The 16,759-nt window shown below is 47.2% G+C and overlaps 1 protein-coding gene across 1 annotated transcript in view; it reads left to right on the forward strand.

The window, feature by feature from the left end:
- Positions 1-400: 400 nt before the first annotated feature.
- jkamp (jnk1/mapk8 associated membrane protein) overlaps positions 401-16,759 on the forward strand; it is a 43,900-nt gene continuing 27,541 nt past the window's right edge. The window contains exons 1-2 of the mRNA XM_070547169.1: positions 401-541; positions 5,268-5,347. Coding sequence (XP_070403270.1) covers positions 532-541; positions 5,268-5,347 — 90 coding nt within the window. The 5' untranslated portion in view covers positions 401-531. The remainder of the gene's footprint in view (positions 542-5,267; positions 5,348-16,759) is intronic.

Raw genomic sequence — 16,759 nt, forward strand, 5'->3', positions numbered from 1 at the left:
ATGTTCTTATGTGTTTTTAGGTATTTTTATTCTCATTTATTGTGGTTGTTGTCTGTTTTATAGAGCGAACATCTACCGAAGACAAATTCCTTGTAAATGTAATTCTACTTGGCCAATAAATGTGAAATCTGGCATCTGAAATCTGAATCTGATTGATTGATTAACCCATTGTCACTCAAAAATCATTATTTGGCCTTCATAGCATGTGACCACTATATTTTTTCATTTACTTTTCTTCTTCATTTTCTCTAAGTGTCTGTGCTGCTGTAGCAAGTGCATTTCCCCACAGTGGGATTAATAAAGTCTATTCTATTCTAAAACCGCCTTAAACTCCATATCAGGTGGTGGCGGTAAGAGTACAATCCGTTGTCCCCCAAACGCCAATAAACACCAACAAGAAGAAGAAGAAGAACTCCGGTCCTGTGGGGGGCGCTAATGCTCCTCCAAGCCGACCGGTCGCGGTTTACTAAAGAAGTAGAAAAACGATATCGGAAGAAGGAGGAAGACGTCGTTCTTAATTGAGTTTTCAGGATGAGTTCATGTGAGTTTTAGTCCGAATTTTATTTTTCCTTTGTTTTTAAGAAACTATCTGAACGTGTTCAACAGCAGGGGCGCTCAGAGTCCTGCTGTCTGGACAACTAGTTTTAGCAAACGGCTAGTTAGCTGTCCGGCTAGTGATGGTTACTTATTTTAGTGTGTAAGTTTGGCTCAGTCTAATTTAACAAAACAATATGTCTGAAGTCAAATGTGCTGCAGGGAAGGGGGGCTTAAACAAACCACTGTGTTCCTTCAGAAGCAGAAAAATAAACCAGAATCATAGTTTAGTGTCAATGTAGCTGAAGGTAATTTCGTTATATTCGCCCACTGCACCTTTGTCCCATAATAGTAAAACTTTCTAGTCCCAATTCTTGTTACACATTCACAGGCTTTCCCGATTCTTTGTTAGGTTTGTGTTTATTATCGTGACATTTGCTTCCAATTGGTGAAGACTAACGGTCAACAGGGCTTTTGCCAGAGAACGTACACTTATAATGTTGCCATAATTATAAGTTGCTTAATAACAAGTAGGGTTGCAACGATTAAAAAGTTTGGTGCACAATTAGAGTCTGAGAATAATCATGGTTTTACAGTTTTCACGATTATGTTGCATACATTGATTTCACAGTCCTGGGTTCGCTTCCCAGCCTGGGATCTTTCTGCATGGAGTTTGCATGTTCTCCCTGTGCACGCGTGGGTTCTCTCCGCAGAGTCGTGTCCAGGACTTTAAATGGGGTGGCCCATGTGAGACACGTGTTTAGTCATGGGTGGCACCAATGGTTATACTTATTTATTTATTTACACAAATCGTTTATTTATTTACCTTCTAGTGAATTTTTGAGTTTCACATTGCACAATCACCATTTTTTTTTCCTATTCATCTTCTACTTTTGTGGTGGTTAGCAAGTCACTTCTTGTTGCATTACTGCCACCAACTGGAGTTGAGTGGGACTCTAAATACTATGTATGTGAATATGAAAAAATATTAAATAATATTAATACTACATGCCTGGGCTAGAAAACAAGGTGAAAGGTGCATGCAACCACACACTATTTTAGAGTTTACAACCCAAGCCTTTTGTCGACAATGTAAAGTCAATTTAAACTGGAACTTAGTGGGGTGGCATCTGGGGTGGCCAATCAGATTCTAAGGGTGGCATGTGCTACCCCAGGCCACTCCCTGGACACGCCCCTGTCTCTCCGGGTACTCCGGCTTCCTCCCACAGTCCAAAAACATGACTGTTAGGTTGATTGGTCTGTCTAAATTGTCCTTAGGTGTGTGTGTGTGTGTGTGTGTGTGTGTGTGTGTGTGTGTGTGTGTGTGTGTGTGTGTGTGTGTGTGTGCATTGATTGTTTGTCCCGTGTGTCTCTGTGCTGCCCTGCGATGGACTGGCACTCTTCCCAGGGTGTACCCCGCCTGATTGCCCATTGACCGCTGAAGATAGGCACCAGCATCCCCCCCCCCCCCCCCACATTACACAAATACGTTCTTAAGGGTTTCGAACCCTTGCAGATATTTATTGCTGCTTCTCAGAGATCCTGCTTAGCAAAATGTATTTGTAAAATCAAAGAAATCTCAGTATTATCCAAATTACAGTTTAAAACTTATAAAATACCCTTAAAGCCCCAGTGTGTAATATTTTTACCTGTTTACTATAAATCCTGCGTTTCCAGTGCACAAACTTGTCCTTTTTAATTAGTGTTTCTCACTATCATCAATTCTAAATATTCCTCTCAACTTGAAATTATAAAATTTTAAATACTTAAACTGTGGTTGATGCTCCATGGTCATCCACCATCTTAAAATACCGTAGCTCAGGGATTCCCAAAGTGTGGTGCGCGCGAGCTGCCGCTAGGGGGTGCGCAAGGTGAAAAGTGTAATGCTGCGGAGCTCAGAGAAGTCTGTCATATGTCACCATTAGCGTAGAAACTCATTTGTGGGTGGGCCAAAGAAAAAGTAAGTGGGCACAATAAATGTAATTGAAAACAAGTATATTTTTGCGCGCGCGTGTCCTCCACATGTGCCCTAGCTTCATAATAACAATGCGCCGAGCTTCAGCACTCTGGCCTGCACACGCATGTTCCGTATTTGATCATTTTTAACGGTGTTGGAGGAATCTGAAGGTGGCGAGTCATTCTGGCAGATTGTAATTAACACCTGTCTCATGCAGGTGTTCTGACGTTGTAAACCTCACACACAGAACATTGTGGATGTAACTAAATAACAAGAAATGATTCCCATTCAGGCTATTAACAGCGCGTTGAAGATCTGAAGTTCAGAGTGCATCTGTCGGAGGTCAGACGTGTTCCAGCGGAACCACGGCTCACGGGTGCACATGTGAGCCGTGGTTCCGCTGGGGGGGGGGGGGGGGGGGGTTGTGTCGACATGGTCGGGACATAGAAGGGGGTGCGCGGCTAAATAAGTTTGGGAACCACTGCCGTAGCTGTTTCAGGACATGCAAGCTCTACATTACACGTTTGGGCTATGACTGTAACCGGAAAGAACCAGCAGAGGGCAGCAGTGCGCCCTGGAAGCATGGAGTCTGCTAATTCAACTAAGAAATAGAAAAGAATAGCTACACCGTTGCTGTACTTGTTAGTTTGCATAATAAACAATTCAATTAAAAGACACATAAAATTTGTCAGGTCGTCATCATGTCCAACTCAAGGGAGCAGTATATGTTCAGATCTTCGCCCGCTATTAGCTGGACGCCAGCCTCTGATTAGTGTCTCTGACTCCCAAACTCACCTCAAGTTGTTCAATCATCTTTTCCTAGTTCCAGAACTCCCGACCCGGTCCCAACATGTCAGTTCCAGAACTCCTGATCTGGTTCCAACGTGTCTGTTCCAAAGTCCTTCTACTCAAGTCTCTCTTCCTGCAGCCTGCCGTCTCTCCCAACACACTCCAGCGCTTGTCCACTAGCCAGTGGCTAAATCAGCGTTGTTTACTTTATCTCCACAACACTTTACTAACAGCGATGTAGTTCTCCACGCCTTACAGAGAGGCTCCGACACAGAGGGCTTCTTCTCAAATGTTACCTTTAGACTTGGGTCTCCTTTTGCTGGTAATCCGTGAGAGTTTACGCGCTGCATACACAGCTTCTCCCCGTCTCTAGCCGTGTCTAACTAGCAGCTTGTGGCATCCATCTCCACCACGCCAGCCGTGAGCCACGATTAGCTGGTGGATAAGTCCGCATTGTTTACTTGATGTCCACCGCGTGTCCCCGGCTCACCAACACTCCTTCACCAGCCATGGCTTATGAGCAGCCTGTGAACGCTCCATATCCAAATAAGCTGGTAGCGGCAACTAGTTTGTTTACATCGAGCGCTCCACGAGCCCCGGGAAACGGGTGTTGTGGGAAATTATGTTCCCCTGAAATATTCTGTTTTAGGCAGTCAAGAGCAAATATTTCCAAATCCACGGAATTTATTGTCCATAATGAGGACTAAACTACCTCAAATACAAGATGTTAAACTGAATGAGATCACATCTTTTTTACACAACTTTCAAAAATGATGAATAAGCGTGCTGCAAAAGAGTGACCAAGGATGTTTTTAATAACATTACATTACATCTGTCTCTCTGGGGGCCACAGCAGCAAATGATCTGTCACTTTCGGTCTTTAGCCTGTTGCGCTGTGGGCCACCATAGCTGCAATACTTTCTCTGACCTGTGTGGCGCTAAAGAGTCGCATTTTTTCATCATGATTTCAATTGATTTCACACATGGGGCCTTTAAGTAGTTTTGCCTAATAGCCCAGGGGTGGAAATAAAATGTTCTTCACCAGCCACAGTGGCCCCTATGTCTTGATTGTTGTAATTAAACTTTGTACTGAATAAGAAACATTAAACCAGGGGTGGGGAACCCTGGTCCATCGAGGACCGCTATCCAGCATATTTTAGTTTCAACCCTGCTTCAACACACCTGATTTAAATCAGCAAGTGATTAACAGGCTTCTGCAGAGCCTGATGAGCTGCTGAACAGATGATTCAACCACGAATCAGAAGTGTTGGAGCAAAGATGTGCAGGATACCGGCCCTCGAGGACCAGGGTTCCCCACGCCTGCTTTAAACTATGTTGAAAAAGTAGAAAAGGATCCGATAACATTTTTTTTTCATTTCATTTATTTATTTGTAAAGCACCTTAATGCCACCAGTCAAGGCTGCCCAAAGTGCAGCACATGATGAAATCATAGATCATATACATTACAATTAGAGACAACAATAAGACCATACAAAAAAATGGATGTCATAAGACATAAAAACTAAAACAATAAAATCAAAATGCACATAATGCCTAAAACAGTAAAAATAAACATTCCAAGAATTTTACCAGAAAAATAAAAACCAAAAGAGTACAAAAATATAAAATTAACTAGATTTGTAATATTGCTTCAATTCAATGGCAAGGTTCACATTTTTCCCCTCATTTACTGTGACAGAGAACGGCACAGAGCGCGTGGCTCTGGTGTTAAACAAGTGTAATTGTTTCTCTTTGAAACCGTCATCACAAGAAGGCAACACAGTTAAACGACAGGGCTCACATTGACCGGATATTTCCCGTCTTTGACCGTTTATTTTGACGGAGAAAGAATTACTCTGACACATGCAGATGTGCTAAATCAGTCAAGCTCAGTGCAGCTCGCTGTTGTTACTGATTTTTAACTGTTTGTTGAATGCAGTTGTTTTATTTCACACATTTGTTTATTGATATTTGTGTATGTTTCTAGCTGTGGCCATGAGTTCTACGTGTCCTGGTTTGTACTGCGGACGGATCATGGTGAATGGATCGGTGGAGGGAGAGTGTGGTGTGAGTACCATTCCCCATATATCTGGGTTTGGATTTTTAGGTTTCTGGTAGGACTACGTTAAATTAAGTGTCCCCTTTTTTTCCATTGCAAATACAATTTTTGATTTATTGTGATCGGAAATTAGGACCAGTGATGTGATTTTCAAATTATTGGAATCAGGTGGAAAAGGTTGGATTTAATGCTACATTGGATAATTTGATAAATAAATTAGCTTAACATTTTTTCAAGCTTCTTAACTAGAGATGGGAATTGAAAACCAGTTCTTGTTGAGAGCCGGTTCCCATTGTTTCAATTCCTGATAATTTTTGCAAATGATTCTCTTATCAGTTTCAGTCGGCATGAATTATGTCCCCACGCATGTTTTGTAGCTTACGCAAATTACGTAACATGTCTTGCGCATTTACTCAACAGGAAACATGGTGAATAAGTGGCACAATTACAAACGCTCAAACGTTAGGTTACACTTTACGAGAAAGGATGACAACAGGGTAGGGCTGGGCGATATATCGATATTTTAAAAATATCTGTATAATTTTTAAACAAGATATAAGATGACTTTATATCTTTATATCGATATAACTGGTAGGGCTGTCACGGTAACTGCAAAAATGAAATATCGCAATATGAAGAAACCCACCGCGCTGCATCATGGGCCACCGCGATTACTGAACTTGATTCAACTCAATGATGCATGTTGAGAAGGATGGCTGCACTGGTATCAAAACGAAACGTTACTTCGCTCCTTTGGGAGCACTTTGGTTTTCAGTACGTCAGCTGCTGCGCAGCCAGAGTCCTTGGCCGAGACGGAGCTGCCACCAGCGGCAAAACAATAATAATAAACGCTTGGAGACCTGCTGAAGTCCCGGACAAGCACTGCTTCTGCAACCGTCCCGAAGAGAGTTTGAGCCGAGCTGGAGCTCACTCGCTACCTGTAGGGATGCACCGATCAGGTTTTTTGCTGCCGGTCACCGATACCGATATCAAAGAATGCTGATCACCAATACCGATCACGTGGATTGGCCAGAAATTTTCTACAACATTATAATGAGTGCTACAAACTACATAATCTGGGAATAAAGGAAATGTAACCTAATCTAAAATGGTCTGTATTAAGGTTGTCACGGTGTGAAAATTTAACCTCACGGTTATTGTGACCAAAATTACCACGGTCTTCAGTATTATCGCGGTATTTTTTTTAAACGTGCTACATTTTCACACAATTAAATAAACCCTGTATGTCAGGAAATATTGTCCTCAGTTTGTGTCTAAATTTTGCCTAAAATGTGTTATTTTGTAATTATGTTGTTTATTTGTTTACATTTTTCCCCTTTAGTCTTTAAAATACCAATATTTGCCCATAACTTTGTATTTTATGTCTGTTTGATGTCATCATTTAAAAATATTAGATCAGATGATACTCAGTACTCAAGTAGCCTTCTAATCAGATACTTTTTTTTTTTTACCCTTACTTGAGCAATCCGTATTTCAGGAAAATATTGTCCTCGGTTTGTGTCCTTACCAGTGAGATTTGCAGATTTGGGAAAATGTCATCAGGCAGTAATCATTGTTAAATTCATAATTATTCTCGGAGAGAGACCAACTCTTATCTGCCCCTGGGAGCCCCGTAATGCATAGCGTCATTTCAACATGGCGGTGTCTGCGACACGGTTTATGTGCAGGTAGCGGCGCTGCGGCTGCTTTATATAGCCACTCGTTGCATTCTCCCTCAACCCAAATCCTCGGATCACGCATTTTAGCTAAAACGCTAACGTTAGCTTGCCTTGCGTTGACTGTAGAGTTGTGGGTGATGGTCACGCAGATGTGTCATGAGATATGAAGCGTTGCTGCCTTTCACAGACACTTTTTCTGCACGTGCTGCAAACAGGATAGCCGCCCGTCTTCTATAAACTCCCTCGGCATTCTTCAAATATCTAAAAGATGCCCGTACTTCCGACTTTGTCTTCTTTGAGGGATAATAAATGTCCTCCTGAGCGCTGCCGTCTCCTCCTTTGACCATTATTTCAGCTTTAGCTTCAAGAAAGTTTTGTTGTAAACAAAGCGTGTATGTGCCGCCGGCAACTTCTGCAGATGATACGGTGGCTGGTAAGGGTCACCGCGCCTACACCGCAGCCACGGTAAACCCACCAAGATAATATAGTTTTTTAAAAACAAGACGGTTATTATTGTCAACTTTTTTTTTTTTTTTTTTTTTTTTTTTACCGGGGTTTAGCGCTACACTGCTTACCGTGACAACCCTACCTGATCGGTTTGCTTTGATCTATTTTGAAAATTCCGATCAAAACCGATAGGGGCGCTATCGGCCGATTACGATCAAATGCCGATCCATCGGTGCATCCCTAGCTACCTGCAGGAGGAACGCATCCACCCTAAAGAAAACCCCCCTGACATGGTGGAGCAACAACCGGGAGAGATTCCCTTTGCTCGCCAGTCGCACACAAGTACGTGTGCGTTAGTGCAACGAGCGCACCATCCGAGAGGGTTTTCAGTGTTGCTGCAAATGTTGCCACCCCTCTCAGATCCTCTCTCAAACCGTATATGGTTATCATGCTGGTTTTCCTTGTGGGTAACAAGGACGTGACCGAGCTATAAAGCACCGTCATTCGTGTGTGTGAAAGTGAAATGATAGTGCCCCGCGCCCGGTACATGTCATTTTTTATGCTTGATTTTAAACAACTAAACAAAATGGGGACTTGTTTCTTATTTGTTAGATGCTGCAGCCAAATTTGCATTTAAAAGTTTAACCTTCTCCTGAATGTTGTTGTTTTTAAGTTCAGTCGGACTCCGACTGTCGGAGAAACAAACGTTACTGCGATCTGTGTTGTTACTGCCCTTTGATCTGCATTCAGTAAAGTGTTATAAAAGAAGGCACGGCAATTTTTAACCTTTTTTAAATGTGTAAACATTGTGTTTAGATAGTACTGCAATAAAAAAAAAGTGCTGCAATAATATCGCACGCCGCAACATTAAGCCACCCTGAATCACCGCAGGGGGAATTCCTCAACCGCGACAGCCCTAGTAACTGGTCAAACTGCTGTGCTAGCGATTAGCTGCTATACTAGCAACATGTTGCTCTGTCTGTTATTACATGTATTCTCACAAGTTTGCTCAATCTGAGAGCATCTGGGTTAATGTGCTGCTCTAAACTTTGCATTTGGCATTCTGGTTTTTAATTATTTGGGACGTTCAACTTCAACAGAGTTCTGCTTTCCATCCTGCTTGTGCGAAGAGATGAGCAAAACCCCTCCCTCCCCTGTGTAAGGGGCTCGATACACGGGAGGCGACAAACAACCACCATCAGCAAAATTCGTCGCTGTCGCTTTTATTACCTGACACACGGGAGGCGATCCGCGGCAGCGGCCAGCGGCGAAGCCGTCTACGTGTTCTGTTCCATGGCGAAATTGAAACTTCCGTTGTTTTGCTTGGCTGTGTCAGGTTGGAGGGAATTAAGGTTATTGAAGCGGTTCAGAGTTAATAAAGCGGTAGATATGATGTTTCACAAGGTGCTGCTAGAGTTATGTGAAATCTTACTTCTGATTTTACTATAAAACATAATAATAATCAACTTCTCCTTCATGTTTGCTCGGAGGTGTACGGAGCATCCTGCCCGCTCATTGGTCAGTGAATGAAACCTCCGTTGATTGGTCCTCGTCCGAGCGACAGCGATGAAAAGTAGAAAATATTTCAACTTTCTGGGATCGTGTCTCTGGGTCGCCTGTGCACGACACGTGCACGAGCGCAAAATTTCACACACACACGCTTTTTACGTTTTGCTTAGAAGGAGGGAGACCCGCGATTATCGCTTTGTCACGCATGTCTCATTGAAAATGAATGGAGGAGAGGCGATGTCTTCTCCCGTGTGTCGAGCCCATAATGAGGAAACGTCTACGGATAGCCGAAGTGGCCAAATGACCGCAAACATATTGTAAGGGTTTGAGTAGTAAACTATAGGGTAAACATGTTATCTTGAAGGTGAGCTCAACAGGTGAGAAATGTTGTTTCAGTTCCTGTTTTTTCTGCTCTGGTTTGCTATGCTAGTAAATACTCGTTACGAGCGATTCTGTAGAAAAAGTTAAGAGATTGTAAGGCGTGGGTTACGGCGACAGTAGCCCGAAAATAATACTTATAAAAGAGCAACCAGAGACTCTGAGTCATTACAGTATAATTGTTGATATGAGTCAATACAGTTAGACTCCAGCCATGTTTGCCCCTGATAACTAACAACTCCACGATGCATGACCCATGTGACCTTCAGTAGATGCAATTACATCATCATTAATTTAGTTTAACATGATAGAATATTTTTTCTCTAGACAAGAAATAAACAATATGGCCCACCTTTAGATGAAGTTTAAATAATTTTACATTAATTATAAATATGTAGTTAAAAAGTTCCTGTGGGACATTCAATTCAATTCAAGTTTATTTATAAAGCGCCAAATCACGACGAGTCGTCTCAAGGCACTTCACATAATAAACATTCCAATTCACAGTTCATTAAGCCAATCAGAAATAACGTTTCCTATATAAGGAACCCAGCAAATTGCATCAAGCCACTGACTAGTTCCAGTGACTATACAGCAATCCTCATACTAAGCAAGCATAAAGCGACAGTGGAGAGGAAAACTCCCTTTTAACAGGAAGAAACCTCCAGAGAATCCCGGCTCAGTATAAGCAGCCATCCTCCACGACTCACTGGGGATGGAGAAGACAGAGCAGACACACACGCACGCGCGCACACGCAAACACACACACACACACACACACACACACACACACACACACACACACACACACACACACACACACACACACACACACACAAAGACTAGTAATGTGTCTACAGTTATATTGTGATGTCTTAGTAAATATTCTATTTGGTGAGAGATAAACTTTATTGTATTTATCCTAGTGGATCTATAATTAGACGGGTAAACTAGTAGTAGCACATCAAACGTCAAGGAAAGCAAAACGTTATTATCAGGAGAGGGAGAATGTTTAAGTGGTTAGCAGCAGTGTGCTAGTCGATGGCCCCCTCCATGAGGCCACCACAGCTCAGCAGAACATCGTTGTAGCTTCTTCTGGGGAGAAAAACACTTAGAGATAAAATAAAGTTAACAGCTGAAATAGCAGGAAATAATACAGTTAAACCATAGGCCCTATCAAATAAAAATGTTTTAAGCCTATTCTTAAAAGTAGACAAGGTGTCTGCCTCACGGACTAAAGCTGGGAGCTGGTTCCACAGGAGAGGAGCCTGATAACTAAAAGATCTGCCTCCCATCCTAATTTTAGATATTCTGGGAACCACCAGTAAATCTGCAGTCTGAGAGCAAAGTGCTCGGTTAGGAACGTATGGAACAATCAGGTCACTGATGTATGATGGAGCTTGATTATTAAGAGCTTTATATGTGAGAAGAAGGATCTTAAAATCTATTCTGAATTTAACAGGTAGCCAATGTAGGGAAGCTAAGACAGGAGAGATATGATCTCTCTTTGTAATTCTCATCAGAACTCTAGCTGCAGCATTTTGGACAAGCTGAAGACTTTTAACTACATTCTGTGGACTTCCTGAGAGTAATGGATTACAGTAATCCAGTCTTGATGTAATAAATGCATGAACTAGTTTGATACACCTCTAGCTCTCAACTGTGTGTGTGTGTGTGTGTGTGTGTGTGTGTGCGTGTGCGTGTGTGTGTGTGCGTGTGTGTTAGGGCTGTAGCGAAGCCTCGATGACGTCGACGGCTCGATTCTAAAAATTCGTCGACATCAGATCCGGTAGTCGACGCACCATGCCCACTTGTTGCATCCCTAGGAGTTTGTAAATAGAGGAGGAATCTGCCTGTTCTATTTCATCTAGTCTTAGCCCTTAAGCTAGCTGCTATTGGAAGGATGATCTCCACATCAGCCAATCATGAAGAGCTTAAATGTACGCCCACCAATAGTGGGCCCCCTCGTGGTATATAACCGCAGTGACCCCACTGCTCACCTCCTTTTTCTCTTCATGCCAAGCTTGAGAGCTTTATTAAAGAGCAAATATTATCCCAAAAGAGCAAAATTATCCGAAGACGACTTACCAGCCATGTCCAGCGACGCCAGACCCTGCCCGACCTGCCAGACGGGCTCCATTTCCAGCGGCGACCTGCACGCTAAGTGTGAGGTCTGTCTCGGGGCTCACCACGCTGGCCTGGCCTTGACCCCGCAGGCCTCGTGCCCGTTCTGTGCCGCTCTGCCCGTGGCGGAGAAGATTCGCCGGGTCGAGTACTTCACTCCCGCCGCCGACGAAGAATTTCCGGTGGCTGACTCCTACCCGCTGGACAAGGCTTTGGTTTTCTTCGACGCCGGTCAGGAGCCGGCTGGCTTCAACCGGCTGGATGACGTCACCGACAGCGAAAACTACGATGAGGCGGCATCCCTCCTAGACATAACGGAGGTCGACGAGCTTCGCTCAGCGGGTCTTTCTGCCCCAGTGGCTTCTCGCTCCTCCCTGCCAGCAGTGAGAGCACTGCTCCAGGAGCTGCCCACCATCATTTCTGCGGCAGCAGTCCGCAAGGGGCTAGCTGTGCCAGAACCGGCCCTGCCTGAAGCGGATGATTTGGCGGGAATTTTCGGGGCAACTCAGACACGTTGTCCAGACCCTGTCTGGCCGCGCTTCCCGGCTGCTATGAGCTGCTGGTCTGCCGCCTTCTCCGAGCCTGCCAAGCTCAAGGCGCCAGTCTCCACGTATGCGCCCATCACCAAGGTCGAGGGGTTTTCCGACCAAGGCTGGCCGTCCGTTCCTCCGCTAGAGCCGGATTTGGCCTCGCTGTTCGGCGCCAAGAACCACCTCGCTGGCCCGCGAGCTGTTCCTGCTTCAAAACATGACCAGCTGCTGACGCGGCTCACCGACCGCGCACATCAGTGTGCCTTTCAGACCGGCGCTGCAGGGAATAACATCGCCCTTCTTGCCTTCGGCGTCTCCAAGATGATGGAGGAGCTGGAAGCTCCCGAGGAGTTGAAAGCCGTCATAACTAAGACTGCTGATGCTATCCTCAATCTGTGTGCTGCTGTGCTCACCGGTTCTGCTCGCATTGCTGCCTGGCAGACCCTCATCCAGCGAGCTATCTGGCTGAAGGCCCTGCCCTCCATTCCGGAACATCTGCAAAGGGAGATGCTGGATAACCCCATCACCACCGATGTTCTGTTTGGTCCCCATCTTAGGGGCGTCATTGAGAGGGCTCAGAAGACGGCCGAACTATCGGCTACGGTGCGAGACCTGGTCCACCCTCGGTCAGCCTCGCACTCCGGCCGTTCAGCCAGAGGATGGGACGAACGGCGCGGAAGCTTCAGACGTCCAGCTGCACCGCCCGCTCCACGGAGCCGGCCTCCCGCTTCGGCTCCACATCAGCGGGACCAGCGAGATGGCGGACAACGGTTCCGGCGGGGCCAGCAGACGCCGTCTTGGCAGTCCCAGGTGCAGGAGCCTCGCCGAAAGCAGCCACGGAAGTGACTCTTTGGGGGGAATGTGTGTGTTACTGATTGTTCTGATGTTGTTGGTTTTGAAATAAAACCCAAAAAATGTCACTCAACGAGCACAATCCTACAGTCCTCCGCAGAATCCTCTGCCGAGTTTTCACACATGTTCCCCACACCAAGCACTGCTGCACGCACACATGTTCCTGCAGGTAGTCATAATACACGGCCAGCCGTAAGGGTGCGCTCCATTTGCGCTCCGGCCCCAGCATATGGTCAGGCCCCACTCGTCCCGCTCTCCCCACGCCGTTGGGTGGGGCGGGATGTCATGTCGCTGTCTCGACCACGCGCGGCGGCACAGTGCGCGGCTCCATCCACTAGCACTCTGTCGCCCCCGTGCACAGGCCCGGCTCCCACTCGTCCTTCACTCTCGGACTCCACGCTCTGCGGTGTGGACCAGCCTGTTCCAGCTGTTTCGCACTCGCCCTTCCGAGCGCAGCCCTCCATGGGTCGCCCCCAGTTCTCTGGTACGGGCGACGGCGGTAAGGGCGCATGCACAACCCTCAGACGTTGTTCACGTGACCGCGCACACGCGTCCACTGTCGGAACGCGCGCACGAGTGGCGCCGCCTTTGCATCATGAGCAAATGGATTTCGGACACCATTCATTGCGGTCACACACTTCATTTTCAGGCCACTCCACCTCCCTTCAACGGGATCGTGGAGACGACGTTCACATCGCAAGTACAGTCTCAGGCTCTAGAGCTGGAGCTGCGGGAACTTCTGTCCAAAGACGCTATTTCCCGAGTCCCTCGCGGACAAGAACTCTCGGGTTTCTACTCCCGCTACTTCATAGTACCGAAGAAGTCGGGAGGAATGAGGCCGATTCTCGACCTGTCCCTGTTCAACTGCTCCATAGCAGTAATGCATTTCCGCATGTTAACGATGAGACAAGTCCTGGAATATGTGCGCCCCGGGGATTGGTTCACGTCAATCGACCTGAAAGACGCATACTTCCACATACCAGTAGTTCCAAACCACCGGAAGTTTCTGCGTTTTTCGTTCAAGGGAGTTCAATATCAGTTCAATCGCCTCCCTTTCGGCTACTCGCTAGCCCCGCGCACCTTCTCCAAATGTCTGGAGACCGCGCTGCAGCCACTGCGCACGGAGGGAATGAGGGTCTTATTTTACCTGGACGATCTTCTCCTGTGCGCTCGGTCCAAGGACGAAGCGTCACAGCAAACCAGGAGGTTGACAGAGCGTCTGTCAACCCTAGGGTTTTCTATAAACTGGGAAAAGAGCTCCATCCTTCCATCCCAGTCGATTGTGTATCTCGGGGTGGAGTTGGACGCCTCCCTAATGAGAGCACGTTTGTCGCCTGCAAGAGCGGCAGATCTCTCCACGGTGATCTCCCGTGTTCAACCCCGCAAGATCGTGAGAGCCCGGTTAGTCATGAAACTCCTGGGCATGATGTCCGCAGCCCATTCGGTGGTGCCGCTAGGTTTGCTGCGCACGAGGCGCTTGCAACGCTGGTTTGTCCGCCTCCGGGTACACCCGATACGTCAGAAGAGACGTATGTTGAGGATTCCCCCTTCAGTGGGCGGGGACCTCGCTCACTGGGGGAACCCCTGCATCCTCTCACGTGGGGTTCCCATCGGACATCCTGCGTCACACGTATCTGTGTTTACGGATGCGTCACTGTCGGGGTGGGGGGGCACGTGCTTGTCCCATACGGTGGCAGATCGCTGGCCCTCCCACACGCACGAGCACATAAATGTGTTGGAGCTTATGACAGTGAGGAATGTGATCAGACACTTCGCTGCCCTTCTCGAGGGCCGTCATGTCGAAGTTCACACTGACAACCGGGTAGCGGCAGCCTACATAAATCGCCAAGGGGGAGTTCGATCCCTCCCACTGTTGCGTGTCGCCACAGATTTACTGTGTTGGACACATGTCCACCTGCTGTCCATCAGAGCCATCTACATTCCGGGGGTACTGAATGTAGCGGCAGACAACCTGTCGAGAGGGGGACCCCGCGACTCCGACTGGCGTCTACATCCGGCACTGATATCACAGATCTGGATCAGGTTCGGGGAACCGTCTGTGGATATGTTCGCGGCTCGCGAAAACGCTCAGTGTCGCCTGTGGTTTTCTCTGAGTCCCCGGGACGGACCCCCGCTCGGGGCGGACGCCTTCTCACACCAGCCCTGGCCTCGAACACTCCTTTATGCGTTTCCACCAGTCCCTCTGATTCCCCGTCTCCTGGACCGAATTCGGTCGGAACAGCTCTCTGTGATTCTGGTGGCTCCCAGGCGCGTGTCCGCGTCATGGTTTCCGGACCTGCAAGCGCTAGTGTCCGGCTCCCCGTGGAGGCTCCCGTGGAGGGCGGACGCCCTTCTCCAGGCGGATGGGATAATCAAACATCCTCCGGAAATAGGCCAACGGTTGTGGGTCTGGCCGCTGAGCGGTCACGCTTAGAGGCTTCTGGGCTGCCGCATGATGTGGTCGCCACGATTCAGAGTGCGCGGGCGCCCTCTACCTTTGTGTCTTACGCTGCTAAATGGGCAGCTTTCCAGAACTGGTGCGCAGAACAGAATGTTCAAGCGCTCTCCTGCCAGCTGGCTGATGTCCTATCGTTTCTGCAGATACTGATGGACAGGGGCCTCACATTCAGCACTGTTAAGACATATGCTGCAGCTATCTCATCATGTCATCAGGGTTTTGGAGATAGATCTGTTTTCAATCATCCCCTCACAAAACATTTTCTAAAAGGTGTCAGGAGGAACAGATCTGTGTCCCGCCCGCTTTTTCCCCAATGGGATCTAACGGTGGTTCTGCGTGGCTTATCTGAAGCTCCATTTGAACCCTTGGACCAGGTCTCACTCAAGTTCCTGTCGCTTAAAACTGCATTGCTGCTGGCGCTAGCATCAGTTAAGAGAGTGAGTGACCTGACCGCCCTCTCAGTGGCTCCCGCGTGCCTCAGGATCCGGGAGGATGGCGGGTCTGCTGTTTTATGCCCCAACCCAGCCTTTGTGCCCCAAAACATTAATGCTGCCTTCAAATCCAGGTCAATTTCATTGGCTGGACTTTTTCTTCCTCCCCATAATTCTGAGGAGGAGGCGGCTTCTCACCTTCTCTGCCCGGTGCGCACGCTTGCACGATATGTGTCACGCACTTCAGGGATTCGTCGCTCACAAAACCTGTTTGTGTACTACAGGGAGTCTTCCCTTGGTCAGGCGCTGTCGGCCCAGCGCCTTTCACGCTGGCTGTGTGACGCCATTTCCCTCGCTTACACATCATCAGGGCGGGATCCCCCTGAGGCACTCAGGGCTCACTCAGCCAGAGGGATTTCCTCTTCGATGGCGCTCCTCAGTGGTGTGTCAATGGAAGACATTTGTCAGGCTGCTTCATGGGCTTCACCCTGTTCCTTTACTCGTTATTATTTACGAGATGTGTCTTCAGGATCCATCACTCGTTCAGTGCTTGGACCCCAGCAGGCTAAATGAGTGCTTATGGCACCTCATTGGCCTTGCTGAGATGGATTTCATCCTCTTGTGGATGATGTTTTTTAGTGGGGGCCCCTCTCTTATCGTGCCTGCCTCAGTCTTTAAGCCTGGTCTGAGGCTGAACGTCCCCCACTAGAGGAGATTTGATTGGGTGTGTCCATTGGTTGTGTTAACCAGTGGGGCGTAAACCCATCCAGCTGCGCTTTATTCCAATAACAGCTAGCTTAAGGGCTAAGACTAGACGAAATAGAACGTTGGTTACGTATTGTAACCCCAGATTCTATGAGTCTAGTCGCAGCCTTTAAGCCACTGGCCCCACTGGTTATGATGGGAATAAGAGCCATTGGAGGTGAGCAGTGGGGTCACTGCAGTTATATACCACGAGGGGCCCCACTATTGGTGGGCGTACATTTAAGCTCTTCATGATTGGCTGATGCGG

The sequence above is a fragment of the Nothobranchius furzeri genome, chromosome 18, assembly GCF_043380555.1.
Source record: "Nothobranchius furzeri strain GRZ-AD chromosome 18, NfurGRZ-RIMD1, whole genome shotgun sequence".
In the NCBI taxonomy this organism is placed as follows: Eukaryota; Metazoa; Chordata; class Actinopteri; order Cyprinodontiformes; family Nothobranchiidae; genus Nothobranchius; species Nothobranchius furzeri.